Source organism: Fundulus heteroclitus, chromosome 24, assembly GCF_011125445.2.
Source record: "Fundulus heteroclitus isolate FHET01 chromosome 24, MU-UCD_Fhet_4.1, whole genome shotgun sequence".
Lineage (NCBI taxonomy): Eukaryota > Metazoa > Chordata > Actinopteri > Cyprinodontiformes > Fundulidae > Fundulus > Fundulus heteroclitus.
Genome location: NC_046384.1, coordinates 18,219,462 through 18,243,412, shown reverse-complemented (window position 1 = coordinate 18,243,412; position 23,951 = coordinate 18,219,462). Strand labels below are relative to the sequence as shown.

Sequence of the window (23,951 nt, the reverse complement as noted above, 5' to 3'; positions counted from 1 at the left end):
ATCCAGCTCGTAACAGGATATCAGAGGTTGCAGCGTAGCCCTACCTGTATCCAAGCCAGTCGTGTGCACTTTAGTCAGTCATAAACATGTCTTCAAGGATGCAGCTCTTAGCCCTAAGCCAATGAAATGTCCATAAGAGCCCTGATCTTAGCAAATTGTTAATAATAAACACATCGTAACAGGGTTGTGTTAATTATAAGTTTAAATATCAAACAACTTTTGCTCACAAGAACAAAGACAGTCACAATTATAGCTACCCCTGCTACAAGCACCATTCCCCCTTTTGCCAATAGGACACAACTTAGTCTTCTGATAAAATGAGCTCTCCATTTAAAACAAATAAAAGTATCTCACCTCCTCATTTGTTTCTCCAGTCTACTTTAACTTCTAGTAATGCTCCATTCACTGTACCAAGGAAGTGGGAACTTCAAACTCATGTTCTTTATTTTGTCAAGAAAAAAAGGATCTTTCCAGTTTTCTAATTTATTTCATGATCAAAAAAAAACTTGAAAATTAAGTAATAACACTATGGGTATGACTACCACTTCAATTAGTGCCTTTAATAAAACCCTGATGCATTTATGCAGGATCTTAATGGAGACTTTAGACCCCCACATACATACGTGGACAGAGTCAGCAGACAGGTACGCTCAGAGCTAAATCGAACGCTAGATCGTTCAGGCGGGAAGTCCGTTGATGAAATGCAAAGTGGATCTACTGGAGTTTACAAGTGAAAGATAACACTACCTGCGGTGCGGCTCCAGCACCAATCCACCGGAGGACCTCACTTGACATCATGGATGACGACATCATGGGGACTTTACATGAATGCACTTGTTTTTTCGCCATTACAGTCAGGCAGTCTTGCAGACAGCTCAGGGTGACGATCAGGTAGTGACACAGTGTACTGTAATGCTCCGAATATCCATTGAGCGGATTCGTTGACTTACCAAAGACGTACTTACACATTTTTACACGTTTGAGTGCATTGTACCACACAAAATCGGTCAGTAAGCACAACGGTAATTAAAAAAATTACGGCTTTTAAGTGTGCCTTATAGTCCAAAAAAATACAGTACCAACCAATTTTGATTATACCAAAGTATTTGGTATCACTGTCCTGCTGGACCACTCTTGTGCTCAACAATCAACCACTAAGATTCTGAGGGGAAGTTGAAGGATCTAGTGCAAGGGTCTACACTTTTCTTTCTAAATGTCTCCATAAAAAAAAAAATGCATTGTCATTTTTAAACAACCACCATTTTATTTCTATTTTTAGGTTTTAAAATGAAGACAAACCTTGGCAAAAAGAGGATATATATATTTTTCTTTGCAGTCTCCTGGTCTAGAGGTACTGTAGTCTTCATTCTTCATGCTCCATCAATGCACTCGTACAAGAAAGCAGCAAAACAGCCCGTCAGAATGACACCAACGCCACGTTAGGCCGTTAGTTTGGGTTCTTAAGCTTAGAGCAAGAATTTGACTTTCAAACATGCTTTGTTTCATTGAGGACAGACAGGTTAAGCTTTGTTTTATCTGATCAGAAACCTTTTATCCAGGAGGAAGCTGGCTTGCCTGTGTGCTTCCTTCTAGGCAGCATGTTTTCAGTCATTGAGGAAAGTGGAACTAGACTCATTGTCAGCAGCGACGCTGGTGTTCCAGCAGTTTTCCTTTCAAGGCAGACATCAGTCTCGGTGGCTTTGAGGTTATTCCTAAAGAAGATCTTTACTGAGTTCCTATCACCTCAGGGGCAGAACGTGGGTAAGACGGTTGAATTGACCGGTTTTCAACATGAAAGAGATCCTAAACTTACTTCAAAACAAGTTCTGGAATGGGAAAAAGCAGGCTTATAATATTAAGCTTCTGGAAACACCCCGACATAAAACACTCTTGGAAGTTGGTGTTTAAGGTTCAAAAGCCCGTCAAAAGCCCGTCTGTGCCAGGAAATTAACCAATTTAAATGAACTATAACTAAAACAGTGGACAAATATCAGTAAGAAATATGACAGAGCAGGGTTTCCCACTAATGTATCGTAGGCCTGGCAGGCCACCAGGCTTTACTTCCTGTCCCTCTCCTACCTGCTGCCGCTCACCTGACCCAGACAATGAGCCGCTGCTAGAAGTCTAACATGTAGAGAACAGCCAGAAGAAAACACTCAACCGTCTTTACAGACATGATAAACACAAAAGCGTTGTTGGGAGAAACGTCCTCAGGCAGACAAGAAAAACCAAATGCTAAACGGTGCTAATGCTAAGCTAACAGCATGACACGGTGGTTTGACAGCAACATAAACAAGCCAGTATCTGTGACTGTGTGCTAATAAAGCTAGCTGTTATTAGCTTAATGGACATTTACACTCATGATTAGAGCAGGAAAACTGCTTTTAATTCAAACGTATGCTCCGCTTCACCCTGTGAATACAGAGCTCCTGCCACACCAGGGTGTATGAAACTAGTCCAAATATAACATAATCCTGCGAAATGTTTCATGTTTATTTTAAAGCTGAAACTGAAACAGAAAAAAAACTAGCTTCAAGCACTAAAACGGCTCTTCGTCGTCACCGCTGCAGCGACAGAGAGTCATCCTGGCAGACATAACTTGCCACGACAGGACATGCAACGCTGAGACCACCCAGAGCAGGACCTGCGTGTTGAAAACAAGCATGGGGCAGACGCAGAGGTTTTGAAGCTAGCCACAACGGCCCCCTTTCCTGTCACCACCACACACACAAACGTGAGCGTAGTTGTTCCAACAACAGAACGTGTCTCTAAACGTTGTTTTTAGCTGACACGGCCATTCTATAAATTAAGGGCAGCGGACAGTTATGCAACAGTACAAGCATACACAGATACCAAAAAGGCTATGGAGGATTTTTACAGACTCCACTAAAAGTCTCGACCCCTATGTGCCCCAAAGCAAGCCAGACCGTCCTCTGCTCTTTATTTTTTAATTATGATTCAAATCCTACAAACGCCACAGAAGAACCAATAAAATAAACAAAAAGACAGCAAACTCACACATACAGGAATTATTAGTGACAGAAGCATGGGGTCAGGTAGAAAAGGAGGTACTCCAGCTGAAATTCGCCTTCAAGCAAAGCATTGTTCCTCCAGATCAGACAGAAACTTTGAAAATTATTCCGGAGGAGGAAAAAAAGCTTGTGGGCGATTATCTGTAACATAACCCAACCTTTAGCTTAAAGAATAAAGCAGCTATGTTTACAGTTAACATCCAATGTCTTATTTTCAAAAAGAAAGTCAAAGACGTCATGGAAAATGAGGTTAGGAGGCGAGAAAGACAAGCGGGGGGGGGGGGGGGGGGGGGGGGGTTGGTTTTGTGGTAACGGCGTAAGAAAAGTTGCTGGACCGGCTTTATACCCGGAAAGCACACAATGACAGCATGATGCAAGTCAGTGGCTCCAAGTGCTAAAGCCAGAGAGACTTTACAGAGCAGAAGTGAAAAACAGATTAGTCTGTGAGCAGAAATACACACATGGACAAATATACAAGCACCGCCGCACGAGACGTCTAAAGACAACTTAAAATAACTCGTCTAGTGGATGCTAGAGAGACTGATCACAATAGTAACTATTCTTCAGATTGTCGATATGGAAAAGCATTTTGTAAGCATTTTATATCTTTTCCCACTGAATAAACATAGTGAAAGTTTTTTTTTTGTTTTTCCTACATTTTCCAGCGAGTGATGTTTTGCTAATGTGGACCTTTATACTGCCTTTCAGAAAGTGAAATGTGTACTGGATGATGGGAAAACGCCCTCAGCAGTCGGATCTTTGAGACAAACAAACGCTGATTACATCTCTGGGTGTAGTTTCTACAAAAATCACCAGTTAAGGAACAAAAAAAAAAGAAAGAAAGAAAGAAAACCCCCTGTATAGGAAACGTTTGTTTTGGAAACGCACAACCGTTTGGCTTTATGATCACAAAGAAGGAAAGGTACGTGTGGCTTGCGCGTGTGAATGCGAGCGCTTGTTCAGGGAGAACAGGAGCCTTTTAATCACAGGGAGCCGCAGCGTTCGCTTTTTTCTCCTGCACGGCATCCGTCAGCACGGCTCAGATCCCCTCCATCTCCGAACCCTCCACTGCCTCTGCTGGCTCTCAACCAGAGCCCACCCCTCTTCACACCAGCACCCCTCAAACCATTCCTTGCCAGCGAAGCATGCCACTGAAGCAAAGCTCCTTTTCTCCAGGATTTATAATCCCAGAGGCCCCTGCAAAAAAAAAAATTAAAAAAAAAACAGCTGAAAGAGCTCTTTATAAAGCCGGGTCAGTCAGCGGCTCACCTCTGGATGGTCGGTATTAGCCTATGGTGCAGCAGGACCGGTACAGATGTGAGCTTTGGGGCTGGGTCTTACCGGATAATATCAAATTACACAATAGAGACGTCTTAAGTTTCTCATCAAAAGCTGAATTAAATTTCAATCCTCCATCATAACGGCAAAGGTTACATGTCTTGTAATCATATCTTAATGACAAGAGGCTAAACATAGCCCAGACAGAGTTTACTGGGCTCAACTGGTAAGCTACGTCCTTCTGCACTGGGCCGTCATCCTCGACCTGACAGCTAGCGCAGCTTTGTAGCGGTGCCGGTTTACTAGCTAGGCTCGCTTGTTCTCAAAAATGAACATAACGTGCATAATTAGCCAGCAGATGTACCCCTACGTCCACTGCCTTTCTGTTTAAAAGAGTGGTGTGCATATGTACGCGAACAACTGACCACAGCTGGATGAGATTTCAGCAGCACGATTTCTAAAACGCGTTTTTATTTGAGTTGATGACATCACAAGAGGCACAGGAATAGAGGAAGTCAGCCGGTATCAGTAAACATTGAGTGACTTTATGTATTGTAAGATTTGGACGCATTTGCCCTGTATTCAAGTTGCTAACAACAAGAACAATAAATAACAATAACTCTGACCGTATAAATGCTGTCAGCTTTACTCCTTGAGCACCAACTTTAGTCTTTAATAAGAATTTTTGCATATTAAAAGTACTTTAACAAAAACATAACTGCAGTAATTTGCCCACGATAATCATTAGTTATGTCCGTTTCCAGGATTTGAATATCAAACGAGCATCAGTGTGGTGTTAAAGGCAAAGTGGATGGCATGTGTTTGAGGAAGGGGGGGGGGGGGGAAAGCATTTTGTTTCAGCCATTACTCCTTTAAATGCTCTTTTCTAAAGCCAAAAGATTACACTCCCCCCCAAGGACAAAAACTGTCCTTGAACATTTCAGCAATTTACACCTTCGTCCACCTGAAATAACTAGATTTGTTTATGCCTAGATGGCTTTTTTTTTTTTTTGCATAACTACACATTTTAATAAGAAACTGTTTTAATCCACTAGTTTGAAGGGTTTTAATCATTGTTATCACTACTACTACTACTACTACTACTACTACTACTACTAATAATAATAATAATAATAATAATAATAATAATAATAATATATTGATTACACTCACACTGAACTTCTAAGGACAAAAAAAAGAATCTCAATTTTTTATTTTTCCTCTCCAAAGAGGATATTCTTTTAAAATCAATTTAAAATATATTGACAACTTCCGAATAATACATTTTAATTACTGTTTCATAACCATCAGGCCCCGAAAATGACAGAAACAAAGACGTTTTATCAAAATAAATAAATACAAATCTAGAGTTGATGTACTAAATTTAAATCAATAGCAAGATATTCCCCAAGGAAAAATCTATTCAATTAATTTCCAAAATCTAAAAAAAAAAAAAAAAAAAAAGGGTAAAAGGGTAAAAGGGTTTTACCCTTTTACCCTTTTTTTTTTTTTTCAACATTAAGTCAGGGACGGCGGCGGGTTTGTCGGAGGGTCTGTTTGCGCCTCTGGTTGGAGTTTAACCGGGCGAAGCGGCGGCTGTCTGTTCAAAGTTCCCCCAGCATACAAGGAAGTGTTCGCCGCTCAGGGAGCCGGAAGGTCGCCTGTCGCAGGTCGATTCATTTCCCCCCTCTGCGGTCTGGCTAAACGCCGTCCAACACGGAGGAGGGGGGGAGCGTTTCAAACACGCCGCTGCGAGCACTTGTTGTGAATTACGGACTGATGAGGCTCGATGCTGGCGTGAAGAGGCACGGTCCGAGCCTCCCTCCTGTTCGGCTTCAACGCCCGGTGTAAGACGGCGCGTCTGGAACCAACATGGTTATCTCACCCTCTGCTGCCGGGGCTCTTTTTTTATCCTCATTAAATGGGGACATATAGTTTCATGACAAGCTAGCTAAGACGGTGGTCTCAGCATAAACAATGGGACCGCGAGCTTTCCGCAGCGACTTACGTCCTCTTTAAACGGCTGTTAACCGTTAGCTACTTTGCTCTTTCGCCGCGCTGCTTAGCGACGTTTTTTACTCCTGGAATTCAGCTGCTGTGTGTCTTTTTTTTAAAGCTACGTTAGCCTTGGTGTTCTGTGCCGTCTCGGTCGACCACCAACAAAAAACACGCATCACCGCAATGACAAGTCACACGCACACGGCTACAACACTGCGCCTCTGCTGTACCACCAGCAGCCGTAGCGCGAGCCGTGTTTTCTCCACCGCCGGACACCAAACGATGCCCTGCGCCGGCTTCGGCTGGTAAAAAAAACGAAACTCACCTTTTTGAAGGAAACCCGTCCGCGAGCGCCTCGGTGATACTGCAGGGAAGGAGCGCGAGTCTGAAGAACAGGGGGGGGCACACACGTCCGCGCGTGCTGAGCGGTCTAGGCAGGCACAGCGAACGAACGAGCGGGTCCCCTCCCACCTGTGTTCGTTCTGACCAATCACAGAGCCAGGGACCGTCTGCGTGTTCACAGCCCGCACCAAAGCGTAAAACGACAAATACGCTGTCATCCTATCTGCACCCTTCAGGGGGTTGTGTGCAAGAAATCATCCCTAGTTCACATTCAACCAAATGCTAAGAGACATAAGCAAACACTGACATTTATCGCAGTATATTACTGTACAGATGGGACACAATTTGCTACAGTGCCTTTTATTATTATGAGGTGGGTTGAGCCTCAGAATGTAATGAATAAATTGAGCCAGGGTTTTCAATATGTCTATAAATTTAAAGCTCTAGTTGGTAATCCTGTTCAGAAACACTTTTTGTTATACTGGATAAAATCGCCCTTCTATCCTGACACTAGTCAATAGTGTTGCGCCATTTTTTGACCCCGATACCGATACCCGATACCTGGCTGTGCAGTATTGGCCGATACCGATACCATCTGTTTGAAATTGATGTGTGTGTTTGTATATATGAAGAACTGCATACTACTTAGAGTAGTAGAACTTTTTATTACCTACCTGGAATGGGTCACAATAGTTGAATAAACGTTTGGCTCTCAAAGGCCAAAATAGTGCAACATTCGTGAAGTTATAACATGTATAATAGTATTTCCAAAAAAAAGTAAAAAAACAAAAACTGCGGAATACAAGTCCAGTTGCTTTGTTTTTTTTACTTTTTTTTGGAATGACCATGACCTGGACGACTGAGAATCTTCACCAGCATGTATAATAGTAGTGCAACAGTAAAATTACATTGATAATTGAATAATCTCTTTTAAACCCAGAGTTTTGGCTCTCAAATGCCAAAATAGTGCAACTTTCCTGAACTTATATAACATGTATATTACTAGTCGGGAGAGAGAAGGCTGCGTTCAAGTGACATGCAGACATCAAAATGGTATCGGTGCCCTATTTGTTGGTACTCACCGATACCGATACCACCATTTTAGTGCTGGATCGGAGCCCCGCCCGATACTGGTATCGGTATCGGTGCAACACTACTAGTCAATACATTAGGGATTAAGCAAAAAAGAGGTTAAGGCCTGTAAGAACTCTGACCAATCCCTGCCGTTCGGTCCGAAGGGCAGGATTGGTCAGCATAGACATTATATACGTTGACACTCCATTGGACGCTGCCGGCCGCTAGGCCGACGTGCCTATAGGGCGGCCATCTTGGGTCAGACCACAGATCAGACAGCTGCTGTCAGAATGAGTAGGATGCAGCTCAGATCTTATTTTAATCATATGTGCACAATGCTCCTGACCAATGCTCCTGACCTTTCAATTAGATTACTCATATTTATTCAGAACCAACACTATTTAAACTGAAGTCAAACTGGATAAGATATATACACACAGTTATAGATTTTGCAGTTACATATTAATATAATAAACACACACAAATTATACACACATCTCTCTCTCTCTCTTTCTCTCTCTATCTCTATCTCTCTCTCCCTCTCTATCTATCTATATATCTATATATAGATATATATCTATATCTATATATATATATATGATAAAGAGCGTTTCCTGGGTCGCCGTTTGTGATTGGTTGGGAAGCATGTTTGGTTGGGATGTAGTGACTGTGGTATCGATCTGCATGATAGGGTAGAACGCAAAAGGAAGGAAAACTGTTATTCTATTCAGTTTGTTTAATATTTTTACATTGCACCTTGTAACAATACATTGGGCAGGAGAAGATGCTGCTCCCCAGCCTCATCTGCAGCTGGCGGTCAGTCAGGAAGCTGGTTATCCACTGACAGGTGGAGGGCGGTATGGTGGGCTGGGTGAGCTTCTGGTTGAGGATGTCAGGATTGATTATGTTGAAGGCCGAGCTAACGTCTACAAACAGGATCCTGCGGTATGTCAATGTATAGTCGAGGTGGTGCAGGATGTTTTTCACATTTTTGATTCATTTAATCAGATTACAATAAGTTCTTATGCAATATAGTACATCAGGAAACGAATCCCTGTATTGTACAAACTATTGCAAAAATGATCTTACATGGGCAGTCATTGCAATTACTGTAATTGTTGAGTACAGATTTCTGTTTATTCATTTAAATATATAAATCCTATGTTTTTATTTAACATGTTCAGAGTAAACCAAATTGGGTTCATAGTTTACAGTATAGCATACAATTAAACCACTAAACACTTTCTACAATTAATAATATCAATAACATCTTAACTTCAGTTAGTGCAGAACCATAAGACAGAGGGTTGTACTTTAAGCATGGAAACTTTTCGGAAATGCCCTTACCTCTGGGATCTCAAATCAAATTCAAGAACTCAATCCAAGCAAGTTTTTACAAAACATCTCTTATTACATGTCATTTCTAAACTAGACAGCATGTCATTAATCAAGATGAAAGATCATCAGATTTTTATGCATTTATACTTTTAATCATTTTTTATTTATTTACAATTATCTCTAAAATTGTAAAATTAACAACATGCCACCTAAAGATAATAGAAATATGGTTTGTATAGTACTTATTTTGTGACGATGTAGAAATGTAAGACGATCCCTAACGGAATTCCTGCACTTAGACATTATCACGTGTTTGGTGCCATCTGCTGGTGATCTGACGCCACTGCTGCTTATTGGACAACGCACGATGCTGTCATATTTTACAGCAGCAGGCCCATGTAATTTATGATAATAGCTATTGGTGCTTTGTGATTCAGCAATTGCCCTGAGAAAAAACTATAAATTGGAAATAAGTCTAGTTCTTAACCGTTGTATAGATACTGTGTAAAACAACAACCAGGGTACATGGACTATTGTTTATATCCTCTCTGTCTGTCTGTCTGTCTGTCTGTCTGTCTCTCTGTGTGAAATTAATACTTAATTTCTATACAACACAACAATTTTCAGTAAAAACAAAGAAAACACGTCTCATGCCCAGTCTGAGAAAACAGTTTTATTATCCAAATAAGGAAAATAGTATACACAGTGGACTCACAATTCTAATCATAAGAAAGAACACGGATAAATAAGATGATAATTTACATATATAATCTCTTCTTCAAAATCTTAAGCCACAACTTTATTGAGCATGATGAATCCAATGCGGAAGATCATTCTGAATAAATTAACACACAAAATGTACAGTACACACGTAAAAAGCTGAAGGTACAGTGGAAGTGAGCTTGAGTCCCACTAAGGCACATATGAGCAGAAGACTTCACTACCAACACTGTGTGCTAAATCCCATGAAACCACATTAAGTGACAGTGCATCATTCACTTTATAACCATGCTTCTTCTTTTTCTAAGAGTTGACTTCATAGATTGACTGTGTGGTTTCAGTCTCCTAGTACTGATAGAATAACGAAAAAAATGTCTGCCTGACATTTTGAGATAAGTGTATCAGTATGGGCTGCAAACTGTAGTGAATAGAAAATGGAGTATAGCTACCACCGCTTTTGAATTACTTTGGCTTAAACACATTTTATATATATATATATATATATATATATATATATATATATATATATATATATATATATATATATATATATATAGTACAACAATCCAGGTTCAGTGTTCTGCAAGGAAATTATGCCCTTTTAATTGATGGAGATACTCAATCTTGTACCCAAAACTGGCTAAACTACTGATCAAATGTTTTGGGAAAATACTTACAATCATTTTAATTTTGACACCAATAAGTGATTTGGTAGACATTTAGGCTTGATGGTGGGCTCACCAAAGAAGTAAACAGTCCAGTTATATTTCAGCTAATAATAAGTATATTTTTAAAGAACTTTGCCACTCCAGTATACTCCTTTTCCACCCCAGACAGGTTATTGGCCTTATGCGGATGAACATTAGTTTGGAGATAAATCACAAATTGGTTAGTTTTTACAATTTCTCTTCCAAAATTCTTAAAAAAAACCCTGTTGGTATAAATTTCACAATGAACACCATTGAAAAGGCACAGTTTTTTTCCTCTCTCACTGTATCACATTAAATAAGACTTGTTTTAGTTCAGTTAGACTTACTAAAAGTTTTTACATTTGCTAAATTCTAGAAATAAAATCTTTTGTTTAAGATTTCAAATTCAGTTCACATATGCCTACAGTTCCTTAAATCAGATTGTCTTTTAAACTTTGTTTTACTTTCTTACCAGCTAATTAAACAGCTTGACAAGATGCTTTGGTTAAGGGGTAGAGATTTATCGACTAATCCTTTCACAGGTGTACCTCCACTTAATTAACATGCTGTAAATTAACCAATTGGAAACTTGAAAAGCCATAACACCATTACCTGGTCTGTCCCAAATTGTTAGCTTAGTTTACTTGAACTTTTGACTTTGAAGAAATGAATGCACAGTTTTCTTATATCATTATCATGGCATTTAGCAAATGTAAAATTTTACAAGTTAATGTGTGTCTTTTTATACATTGTATTGAAATGTCAAAAAGGATTTTTGAAAATTGCCTAACAATACACTTATTTTTGTCAATCAGCACGCACAGCTAACATGGCAATATCTTGTTAGCTTTACAAAGCTAGCGAATTAGGCTAACTTCTTTTGTGTAGGCTGTTGGGAAAATACTGATTTCAAGTGTCCACATTCTGCTTACTTTAATACAAAAATCACAACCATTCTATGCATAGTTAATAAATATTTAGTAGTTTTTCAGATACCGCCTGTCAAAAGTTATGTTATCTTTTTCAATAATAATCAGATGTTACCTAACCATGCTAGCTAACTTGGCGTCATCTGTAGTTATTTTTATTTTTATTTATTATATTATTAATTTCTTTATATTAGCTGTTATTTATAAAAGTCAGAAATAAAACAATAAGACAAACTGTCAAACACTTGACATGTAGAGTGGTTCAGGCCCCACATGTCTCCATTGTAGTTTTAAGATATATTTTGACTCTGAGACACCACTAGATTTAGACATATTTACAAATCAGTCTTAAAAATGTTAAATTATGCTTAAGGAACACATACAATCTTCTTTAAAATTGTGTTATCAGCTATTACTATGGTGCATTCATTTTTCCAGCCTCTTAGCCACAGCCTGGTAGGCTAGCTCGATCTCCACATCTGCTGCACAGGTGTTGGTGAACTCATCTCGCTTGTAGGCGTTGTCAAGGTAACGCCACACCCCTTTGAATTCGGAGGGGATGTCATAGTTCCTGTATTTCTTAGAAACAACCTGTGAATAAAAAATATATATATATATTAGAGCACCACAGTTGATGCCCAAAGTTTGGAGATGATTTTAGCCTAATGGAAAGAAACAGGGAAGCAAGTTTACCTTGAAAACATGAAGCTTAGGAAGAAGGTTGCAGTCAGCAAGGGTCAGTTCATCACCATCAAGGTATTTGCGGGTTGATGGCCCCTCGCCACTATGCCGTCCAGATTGAACCTCATCAGGAACTGGTCGCATCAAATACTCGTCCAGTTTAGCCAGGGCTTTGTTCAGACTCTTCTCTAATGCTTAAACACATAAAGCATATCCACAGGTCCCAATGCTATTACAGATTAATGGCAAAAGTATTCACATCCCTTTAAAATGGCAGATTTTTGAGACTTAAAACATGAGACCATTTCCAAACCTTTTCATTAAATAAATAAATAAATAAATAAAAGATAGTATATACAAATTCCAAGAGGTAGGTATGCTTCACATAGACACAGCCCTGCTCACCAAAATTGAATGCCATGCACACTGTGAAACATTTTAGTGGCACCAATATGCTCTGGGTTTTGTGCTGTGTAGATTTGGAGGTGGACCAAAGTGCAGACAGGATTGTGGGATGAGCATTAAGAAGATTTGAATAATATTAAATTAAACAATATAGCAATTAGAACCAGTAAGCTTATTTACTGAGGGAAGAGTGGAGAATGCCATAGAATTCAGGTGAGTTAACCAGGGGATTATGTGGAGCAATGAAGCAGAGGGAAAGCAGGGAAGCTGAAACATGGAGACTGAAAGCTGGCTTCAGACTGACTATGCTCCATGTATGCTTCGTCATCCATTGCAAAATGTGCCATGTGGCAATCCACAATGGATATACGTAGGATCCATTCATGCATTCTATTGTGAAATGTTACAGATCCCCATTACACTTCCTGCGTTTAAATTCCTGTCTGGCTCAGCTGTTTTTTTTTTTAAATTGCTGTGTTTTGCTTCGTCAGCGGTCTAAAAAGACTCAATCCGTTTTTCTGATGGACGATGGATGAGGGCTCTCCGTCATGCCGCAGCACCACAGAGCTGATGGGAATTACCACATTGACTGAAATGACTTCTATTTGGGACACCTGGATGAAGGCGTCTGCATGAATGAGGGGTAATTAACCAAAAGAGAACTGAACTAAGATATAAGAAACTATTTAATCAATGGGAAAAGACTAACAGAGATCTAAAAGAAATACATCCCAATGTAGAAAGAGCAGAACACCTGAATAAATTAAGAAACCAAACACAAGGGAACATGTAAAGGAACCTGTAACACCTTAGAGACAATAATGAACACTGAGAAATGAACAGGAAAGGGCAAGTCCTTTAAGAACAGGACAAACAAGAAATTGATGAAAACACATACAAAAGAAATCCAATGCAAAAACACTGAAGGATTCCAAAGGCTGAGACAGACCAACAGATTTTTTTCCTGACACACTTTTACTTAGGTGGAACTGAGTTTTTCCCATTGTGGACAAAATTATGAACAGTTTCAACTAGCCATGTTTGTCCCCAAACCTTTCGGTGCAGTATTGGGTTTGAAATGGCCAAAATGGGAATGGGTAAGGGGAGTGAGCCGTGAACACAAATAAAAGACTAAAACAAAATAGAGCCTTTTGATAACTCCGGTGTGTCAGGATGATTTTTTTGTTTTACTTTTTTCATGATTGATTGCAAGATCTTGGGTGGTGGGAGGCATACAAACAAAAAAACACACACAAGAAAGTGAGAAGAAATGTCAAACGTTTCATTGTCCTAGTCTGTCCAAGTGAAGATGGTGACAGATTCTTCGCAAAGAAGACTGGAAGCTGAATTTCAGAAGGTTTCCAACAAAGGTTTCGTTTAAGAGCATGCACACACAACCAGATAATTACAGCGAAAGAAGTTTGGAAATGATTCATCAGGATTTCATCTTTTTAATACTCAGAAACCCAGAAATTTAACAGGGCCTATGTGAAGCGTCTGTTAAGATTTTAAATCGTCTTTATGAAAATAGTTTAAAAAACGGTTGTACTCACAGCGATTTTTCTCTGGTCTTGTGTTTTTGACGTAAGCTGAGAACCGGGCAAATATGTCGTTTCCTGCAACACTGGATTCACGATTCTTTGGTGCAAGCTTGGGATACCTACGTGACAGACGGTTTACATTCAGAATGCTCTCCGTCCCCTCATCCTGATCTCCATTATGGATTGATGCGTACGTTTGCGGCACTTACTTTGGTGGAGCTAGCATCTCCTCCAGGTATTCTTCTATCTTGTTGACATCTGTGAGAACATTCCCCTCGAAGGTAAGAAACGGTGGATGCGTTCCTGGTGCAAGCTTGTGAAGGTCAGCTGGTTTCCTGATCAAAAATAAACAATTTTGTCAAGAAATTCAATGACTGCATATCGGTTAATAATTTTCAATGAGCACATCATATAATACCTTTTACCTAGTTCACCCACCTTGATGACATTTCAAAAACATATTCTAAAATTGCTAAACACAATGTTTAATTAGTCTCCCTCCCTCAGCCTCCCTGCTTTCTTTCTGCCTCAGCTGCATTCTGTGTCAGTTACTGATCTTCCTTGAGTGTTTAAGCTCAAAGATTGTCGTTGTTCTTTGCTGGATCCTCCCACTACACTGCCTGATTTTCTGCCCATGCTCCATGTCCTATTCTCCTGTATAACTTCTGTAAGCTTTTCTATTTTATTATTAAAACCATCGCTGTTATCTGATTATTATACACAGATAAGTCAGTTCTTGCATCCAAGACGTCATTGTCTTGCTGGAAAGCAAACCTCTGCCCCTGTCTAAAGTGTTTTGCAGCCTTTAAAAGGGTTTACTCTAGTATGTTGCTCCATCCATAGTTCCATCATCTCTGACCAGCTTCCTGGTCCCTAATGAAGTAAAGCATCACCACAGCAAGATGAAAGGCTTTTTAGGGGCTTAGGCGAACAGCCATCTCTCTGTAGGTTTCCAGACCACATTCAAATGACAAATAAATACTTCTCTTTGAGATTTTCATAACTTGGGGCATTGTCCGGTTAACCTAAGCCTTCTTTAAACTTCCTCTCAACTTTATCCCTGACCTGTCTGCTGTGCTCACTGGTCTTCACGATGCTGTTTGTTCACTGATGTTCTCTCACAAACATTCAAGATCTACTGAGAATAGTTGCATTTACACTGAGCTTAAATGACCTTTTGCTCACAGTTTGCTTTGATCTAGATGTAATTTACAGGTATTGGAGTAAAGGTGGCCAGATATGAATGCACACCAGACTTTTCATGTTTTTATCCGTAAAAGAAAGAAGATGTGTGATTTTACACCCACTTCCCCAAAATGTGTTTCTTCGTGGCGGTCTAAATTGTATAATTCCAATAATATACAAGCATAAAATTCAGAAGTTTGTGATTGTAATGTGACAAGCTTTAAACCCCACTTTGGTGCTGCAATTATTTTCATACATCATAAAGCATACGTGAAGGGGGCTTAAATGATGGGTTTTACAGCAAAATTTATCTAGCAGGTATTAAACTGTGATGTTTTGTGTGTATGAGAGGAACCAACATGAAACATTTATGTTGACTATTCTCTCTAACACTTAATAAATAATTTAAAATATCGAAACAAAGTCCCTGGAAAAAGTCCCTGATGTTACTGGCAATTCATTGCTGTGATCAAAACACTGATTCCCACCTTGGATCTCCAGATGTGTGCTTTACATAGCAACTCCAGATGTAAGCAGATTGTTTTCTGATTCTTAACTCCAAAATCAACTCTACATGCTGATGCTTTTACCTTTTCAAGTCGACTGTAGTGACGTTAAAGACTACTCCTTTCAACCAAAGGATCATGAAGAGACGTTGGGAGAAAGGACAGTTTCCAATGCTCTCCCCATCACTCCCAGCCTGTGAACACACACATACACAAACAAACACATGGTAACACACAAGAAAAGGAGGAAAAATACTTTAGATTTACAGTGCATTGCAAAAGTATTCATCTCTTTGGCTTTTTAGCTATTTTGTTATAGTCCAAACTGTAATTTAAATGTTTTAAAATTTTGGTGAAATGATCTATATATATATATATATATATATATATATATATATATATATATATATATATATATATATATATATATATATATAGTAGAGTAGCTGGTTGTAGGGCAGCAAGACAACTTTTTTTATTACAAACTTTTCAGTAACAAGACGATTTAAAGCAGGTCTCCTGAAGCAGGCTGTCAGTATATGCTGCGGAGCTTAGAACCAAAACCCAAAAAAACTTCTCGACAATTTTTCCCTTATGCTGATTTATACTAAGACTAAACCAAACACAACTGGACTCTATTTTTAAGAGTGATGACTTTTGAAGGCTATTGGTTACACTTATGCATTGCACATTTTTCAGACTTTTTACCACAAATAATTTGATTTTCATTTTTATTCCAATTTACAATCATCCTGCCTATGTGGAGAAAGCACATTGTAGTTTGTGACAAAAAAGTGAAAAAGGGGCGTTACTGCTTTTGCAAGTGACTGTATAGCTGCAAAAGACGGGCCAAATCCATTACAAACCTACATAATATGAATACGATGTCATTAAAGTTCTTGCATGTGTAAAGGCAAGCATCTTAATACTTTTGGCAGCATTTTGTGGGTGTTCGGTTCACATGTGCCGGGATTGTTTGTGAGTCTGCATGGGCAAAGCTGTAACCGGACACTGTGATGTAATGAGATACAAGGTCCAACATGAATAATCCACACAGCTTCCATTAACCGCCTGACTGCCCATTTGAACCTCTGGTTCTAACACTTTAACAGCGTTTTTTTAGCTTCTTAAATCAGTTTCTATTCAATTGTGATACACGTGTAAGCCCAAGAAAAGTCTCTAAGGTTACCTGAAGTCCTGAATATTGTTGACTCTGTGGAGGAAGAAACCGAGCTTACGGAACTTCCAGTAGAAGTGGATCGATTCGCTTTCAAATGGAAAGCAGAGGTTTCCTGCAGTACTAGACCATTTCAATTAGCTACACATTAGCTGAATAAAATCAGCTGTATTGGACAAAAAACCTTTGAAATGATCAACAATGTGGCGCTAAATGCTGGAAAAATGCTACAAAATACAGAACAAGGCAAATTAGTGTTGCTTGGCAGGAAGGCATGGATGGATGCTAATACAACCTGGTTTTCACATTTTATTTTGTGTCATGATAGATATATTGGCTTCAGCGGTCCTCTAACAATCCTAATTAAATGTATGTTATGCCAATGTGTTGGCATGCATCGTAAAAACACACGTAAGCAGCATTCTTATTGAGGAATATATTTAATCCCTTTGAGGGTAACTAGACTACCAACGTTGTTAATGATGTATAGGTCTCGGAAATACTCAAATAAAAAATATGTACAGTTAACCGTTTTGTAGTTAAGTTGAAGCACTCTTTAGAAAGTCTATATTTAGGAAAGGACTGACCCAAAATCTTCTTAAACCTATTAGTTTTGCATATTTTCAAGCTTTAGTACAAACCAGTTTTTCCTGACATCAACTTCATAGAGTTTTAGATTAAAAAGAATCCCAATATTTTAGGCTATATAGAAAATATATCTTTAATATCAATATATACAACATATCTATCAATATTATGAGATACATATTTGAGCAAATGTTTAGCTCTTCAATGTTTAAAGATTTAAAGGCCTTTCCTTCAGTATGATGTCTGCAGCTGCTCTACTGGTTAAAATTGCCTCTATATTTATCGTGTTACATTGAAAACAAGCAGGCTTTCTGTGTAAGAGACAAACACAAGCCCTAAATGTTAAATCAATCTAACATTAACCGGATCGTACTTTGAAGCTTTTACGCCCACTGGTGAATAGAGTCCAGTTATAATTCAGTAGGACGGAGAGAGAGAGAAAGAGAGAGAGAGAGTCAATGCATGAATGTCGGTCGGTGTCAGGTTAGCACATGGAAAATCAGCACCCAACAACAACAACATGACATGCACACTCTTAAAGGAGCTGCACACAAAGTTGATAGCTTATTTTGGTAGTTACAAAGTATAGCATGCATTTTACTTTTAATGCAGGAAATGTAGCTATTTCATGGAGTGTAAATATGTTTTAAGCTGTGCAGATGATTTAGAAATCATACGGAAGCTGATACAGAGAGAGCTTAGTTGGTTACACACACAAAACATGCCCACCTTAACAAATAACTCAATATCAGGGTCCTTGTCCTCCCCGACTACAGTATCCGTCATGGTAAAAAAAACAAAAAAACAAAAAAAAAAAACTCTTTGCTTGTTTAGATATCACAGTTTAGAAGGGGACTTCTTCGTTCTCTGCAACGGTTTGCCGTGTCAGTTTTCAGCAGATTCTTATCCAGGTCCATTCAGCGCAGTCCGCTCTGTCCCACCACGGCAGCTCTGTCAGAGGATCAGCCGGGGACGAATGCCAGGGAGCGTGACAAGGACAGAGAGAGCGTTGGGGTGGGCCGGTGTGCAAGGGGTTCAGTTTGTACCCTGAGATTCAGCTGCAAGGCGTGACCGCGATAGGCAATAATAGCCCCGCTTTGGCAAACGAGCTTGGGGGGTATGATGCGGAGAGGAAGGAACGGGTTCAGCGTGAGCCCAGCGTATGGGGTAAGGTTTCTGTCAATGAAAAACTTAGACGTAGAAGCCTGTGGGCATGAGGACATTTCAGATTTGTCTATTTGTCTTTTGGAGGTAAGAAATGCTCAACATATCCTGCTTCTACAGCTTTGTCTCAAATTTGGGTGACTGAATCATTGATAGGTCTTTTCCAGAGAGCCCAGGCCCGTGAGAGTCACCCTCTGGATCCCATGGTGTGTGTGTCTTAACCTGCAAGTCCAGTTCCATGTACAGCAATTTGCAAAAGCGTTCACACCTCTTGAACTTTTCCCACACTTTTAAATGTTAGAACCACACATATGTTGTGCATTTCATTGGGCTGTTACGTTACGGACCAAATAACAAAGTGAAATAAATGATTATAATGTTTATTTACACATAAAAACACGTATTTGCATTCATTCCCATTTACTCTGATACCTCTGAATAAAATCTAGTGCCGCCAATTATTTTCAGAATTCGCACGCGACACGTAACGAGATCGCGATGAATTATTTTTAACGTTAGCAAAGTGGAAAATCAAGATATCGGCTTCAGTTCAAATAAACACTGCCTAAACAGGTAAAAAGCTGGTATGGTCAACATTTTAAAAGATGCGATTAGAAAATGCTTTTATATTGAAGAACCGTGTGTATTTTTTTTCAGCAAGAGAAGAAAATGTTAGAAGCAAGTAAAGTTTGCTTTATTCTGAAATAGCCAATAATCAATGAATTCAGAATTCAGATTCAAAGCAACAGCTTGAACACGTTGTTATAAACCATTAACAGCCCAATTTCTACAAATCATCCAAAAAAATAATAATAAGATTTGGATTATTTACCATCTTACTATGAACCCTGACTAAATGCAATAAAGATTTTTCTTGTGTCTCAGGTACAAGATCTCAAGTCCAATTCAAGTCTTGAGTCTTTGTGTGATTTATTTGCCACCCAAGGCCAAGACTCTTTCACTTGACAAAGAGAAAAGCATTTCAGCACGACAAAGCTTACACCCAAATCCCGAGGTCTTTGAAGAAGGAGAGTATAGCCTGACCAGGCACATTGACAAAGATATCTTTGAAAATAAAATAGATAATTTCTCTGCCATCTAGTTTAGCCATTCAGTAAAATGGGCATGTGTTGCAGACCCTAGAAGTCTCACCACTGTTTAAACTGCAAACATTTTAATTAGTCAACTTTTAGCAAGCTCAGTCTTAGGGTGTTGCCTTTAAGCATGACATTTAGCACAGGTTTAAAATAACGTTATCTTTTTAGCACACTGCTTAGTTTATCATTAGATAGGCTTGTGTTTTGATGGATTTGTTAGCAAAACGAATTTACTGAAAATCACTCTAATGATTAATCAAGCTTGTGATAGCATTCTGTCAAGATGGCAGTCGTAAACGTTAATAAGTAGTATAAAGTATATGGTATCCATTATCCTTGAGTGAGACGTACCTATCTTTTTGTACATTAAAAGACATAAAGTGCTCTCCACAGTGTGAGACCCAACCCCACAAAAAAATCCTCCTGCTGAAAATGCCTGGGTGCTATAGTTGGTAATCCTGTTCAGAAACACTTTTTGTTATACTGGGTGAAATGGTCCTTCCATCCTGACAGTGGTAAATACATTATGTATTCAGAGGTCAAAAGATGAAATCTCTCTGAAAGCCTGTAAAAACTCTGACCAATCCCTGCCATTTTTTCATGGCTAGGAGATAATGCTCTGACAGTGAACCCAAAAAACAAGATCCTCCACACAAGCAGCTGAACTTAGCTTCCTCCATAGGTTAGCTAAACTTGTCCAAGGGAAGTTCATAGTAGAGGTGCTGCAAGCCATATTAAAAAGAACCAGTTGAGGTGATTCAATAATCTGATCCAGAACCCTCAGTAATGTCTCTTTTTAAATATGAGTGCATTCAAGCTAGAATACCTTCATAGAGTATCCTCGTGCAGTCACAGAATGTCACCATATCTCAAATCAGTGCCAGAAATCCACACTGTGAGATGTCCATTGTTACGCTTGAAGGTAATTAAGAAATATTGCAAGCTTGAGAACATCATACCAGGTCACCAGGAGGCCCCACTTTGGACACCCCTTAGGTAAACTTGGTTTATTAGACCTTTAAAATAGAGGGATTACCAATATGTAGCTTAATATGAGTCTAAATTCTGGACAGTGGCCTGTTCATGCTGTTGCTGAGTGTTTAGCTAATGCTGTTTGTCTATAACCCATACGTTGAAAGTGTAATGCAGCAAGGTCGATCAATTGCTCACACAATTACTTGATCATAAATTAATAGGATATCACCACTTATTAAATAATGTAAATGCCAGTATCTTATCTACCCAGATAACATATCACTACTAATCTAATCTAGCAGTGCTTATTAACATGGCAGTTCAAGATGAAACGTGCGAGAAAGAATTGAGTAATCGCTTTTAGTGCTACCAGCAGCAAACATTGGTCTCTGTAAATCCACCATAATGGCCTCTCAGTTATCTATGCATAATTCACATGTCACAGTATGATACTTTTCCACTGTAGCTGGACTTTAGAGTGGAATTTGCAGATTATGTAATAATTGACTCTATATGTACTATGCGGTTGTTACTGGATGGACAGATAACTCGTATACCAAAGGCCAAGTGACAGGAACCGCCCTAGAACCGTCCGACCTCTGAGTCAGAACATTCTCGTCAGTTCAACTTAACTTATATTTAGAAACAGAGTAATGCCCCCTCCTCCTCACCCTCCCCTCCACAACACAAACAGAGCAATGATGATGGCACAATGATGAAAGGGCCCAATCAATGGTAGACAGCATCCATGCAGTTTTAGACTTATTTCTTTCAATGAGAATCTGCATACAGAGACACCAGGATGGTAACCCTGACCTTGTAAACATACAGCTGGTTTGCTTTTCTTTCTTTCTATAAAAAAAACTCTGTTACTGAGTGCATTTGTGTCTGTGCAGACATTCCCACCATAAACTTGATTCAGATTCATCAAAAGTGCATGAATTTCTTTCTTACCCTTGCAAAAAGACAGATTTTAGGTTCATCTTCATCACTGCCTGGCTTGTTCTTCACAAAGGATGATGATCTGTCCAATGGCCTCTTCCTGTCCACTGCAATCTCTGGAGACCCCACGTCCCAGTTCATCTTTGTGATGCTCTCCCCTCTCACTACCCCCTTCTCTTCCATTACTTCCATTTCCTCTTCCTCGCCCTGTTTTTCTTCCTCCTCTTCCATCTCACGCATTCTGTGCTCCTGCATCTCCTCTTTCTCTTCAGCCTCAGCGTTTGAAGAGGAAGAGGAGGACGAGAGCGAAGACGAACTGCCACGTCTCTCCTCTGCAGGAGGCTGCTCCGGGGACACGGACGGGGGTGTCAGCATTTCATCTTTTGCGGTTCTCGCGTCCTCGTACCCAGGAGCCTGTTCAGAGGGGTCTTCGTTGGGTAACTCATAAGGCATTTCATAGGTACCTGATGACCGATTCTGACGGGAGTGCTCCGGTTCATAAGGCTCTTCATATGTTGCCTCATCGGTCACCTCATAGGTACCGTCCGATTGATTCTGATGGGAGCGCTCCGGTTCATAAGGCTCTTCATATGTTGCCTCATCGGTCACCTCATAGGTACCGTCCGATTGATTCTGATAGGAGTGCCCAGGTTCTGAAGGCTCTTCATATGTTGCATGGTCGGTCAAGTCATTTAGACCTGATGGCTGATTCTGGTAGAAGGGCTCTGGTTGTTCATACTCATTCTCCCCATGTTCTGGTCTTTCATAGACAGTCTCTTTGACAGGATCCATCCTGGTTGAAGGACTCTAACAGTCTGAGTGTCAGGGTAAACGGCAGATGGACTGTTATCCCACGCAGGACTATCTTATCAAATAGCAACGCCGGACTTTGGACAAGTATGGCTGAAAGGCAATCCTAGTGCTAGACGGCCACTATCTTTAAAAGGAAAGTTATTCATTGGCAACAGAAACCATTATACCTCTTTAGTAGTTTTTCAACAAAGCTTTTAACCTGTCTCGTCAGTACTACCATTAGCTTTGAAGTTGGTTTAATGTAGCAGTAAATCAACCTAAAAGGACCAACATTTTGTGAGTAAAAGGATTTCTTTGAAACTTGTCTCACGTGTCATTGCGGTTTCACTTCCCGGTTTTAAACTTGTGCAAAAGTGGCCAGAATGAGTGCAGGTTCTGTGTCAACATTTCATTTCTGCATTCAGGTGAGGCAGGGGACATCTGAACACAAAAAAGTATGTGGCACATCTGCATACCTATCAAGACATCGGCGTCTACCTAAACCGATAGGCTAAGCATTAATCAGAGAATGAACCAACAGCCAAAGATCCTTAACTCATGAGGGATAATCTAGAAACAGGTACTCTTATTATCCACTGCTAGTGGATAGTAATAGATTGTTAAAGAAAGCTAAGATTATTTGATCCGATCCCGACCATCTACGTTTGGTTTCAGGACGCAGATATAGAAAGCCATGCTGCAAAACCAATAGCCTGAGGAAGAAATCCTTTCTTGTTACTGCAGTCAGACTGATGCATTCTAAAATGTGGGGATCATTGTTGATGAGGTTGTATATTTTTTTGTGTTTAACTGCTGACAGTACAGCAAACCTTTGGGGACAGTAAATGTTAACTGAGCAGACCTGGAAGAAGGATCTCCGGTTAGATGACTCCACATCGTCTCTGTAATACATGGTGATTGCATCATGCCTTGGTGACGCTTTCCTCAGCAGAAACAGGGAAGAAGATGGTCATATTTGATGGGGAGACTGCTGGAGCTAACTACAGGGCAATCCTGAATGAGAACCTGTTAGAAGCTGCTAAAGACTTGAGTTGAGACTGGTGTCGAGGTTCACCTTCTAGCAGGTAAGATATCCAAAACACGAAGCCAAAAATATTCTGGAATAGATCAATAGACTTAGTTATTATGTTTTATGTTTTTTACATGAAAAGTTAGGTAGTTACCTTGACAGTAGTATGAAAATGCTGATTTAGTTTAACGTTTTGAATAGGCGACAACCCAAATTAGCAAACAAATATATCACTTATAGCCTATATTCACACCCAGGCGTGTCGTTAGACCTCTGTCTCGTTCATTACTTGAACAGGAAAACAGTAGGGAAGACGGTTCATTTCAGAGCAGCGGCGGCGGCATCTGGAGAGGGGGAGCCTGGGGCGCGTGTGCACACAGCAACAGCTAGAAGTGGGGTTAGTAGTAAAACTTGAATGCTGACTCAGAATGGGCTGATTGGAAGTTACAGCTTATCACTTATTCACCC

At 39.7% G+C, this 23,951-nt stretch overlaps 1 protein-coding gene across 2 annotated transcripts; it reads right to left on the bottom strand.

Annotated features, from left to right (window-relative positions):
• Positions 1-9,715: 9,715 nt before the first annotated feature.
• On the bottom strand, positions 9,716-22,718 carry clic5a (chloride intracellular channel 5a). 2 transcript variants are annotated; one of them, XM_036128485.1, is made up of 6 exons: positions 21,674-22,718; positions 15,803-15,912; positions 14,237-14,362; positions 14,040-14,146; positions 12,094-12,275; positions 9,716-11,991 (listed from the first exon to the last, which is right to left on the bottom strand). In XM_036128485.1, the coding sequence occupies exons 1-6, from the start codon at positions 22,451-22,453 to the stop codon at positions 11,827-11,829; spliced, it is 1,470 nt and encodes a 489-aa protein (XP_035984378.1). In that variant the 5' UTR covers positions 22,454-22,718; the 3' UTR covers positions 9,716-11,826. The 2 variants fall into 2 exon arrangements, with proteins under 2 accessions (XP_035984378.1, XP_035984379.1); XM_036128486.1 differs by lacking the exon at positions 21,674-22,718 and adding an exon at positions 18,213-18,454.
• Positions 22,719-23,951: the final 1,233 nt, after the last annotated feature.

Coding starts and splice junctions, on each gene's coding strand:
- clic5a (XM_036128485.1), bottom strand. CDS start 22,453: ATGGATCCTGTCAAAGAGACTGTCTATGAAAGACCAGAACATGGGGAG. Junction 15,913..21,673: donor AAATCTGTCTTTTTGCAAGG/GTAAGAAAGAAA, acceptor GTGTGTTCACAG/GCTGGGAGTGATGGGGAGAG. Junction 14,147..14,236: donor GAGATGCTAGCTCCACCAAA/GTAAGTGCCGCA, acceptor TCTGTCACGTAG/GTATCCCAAGCTTGCACCAA.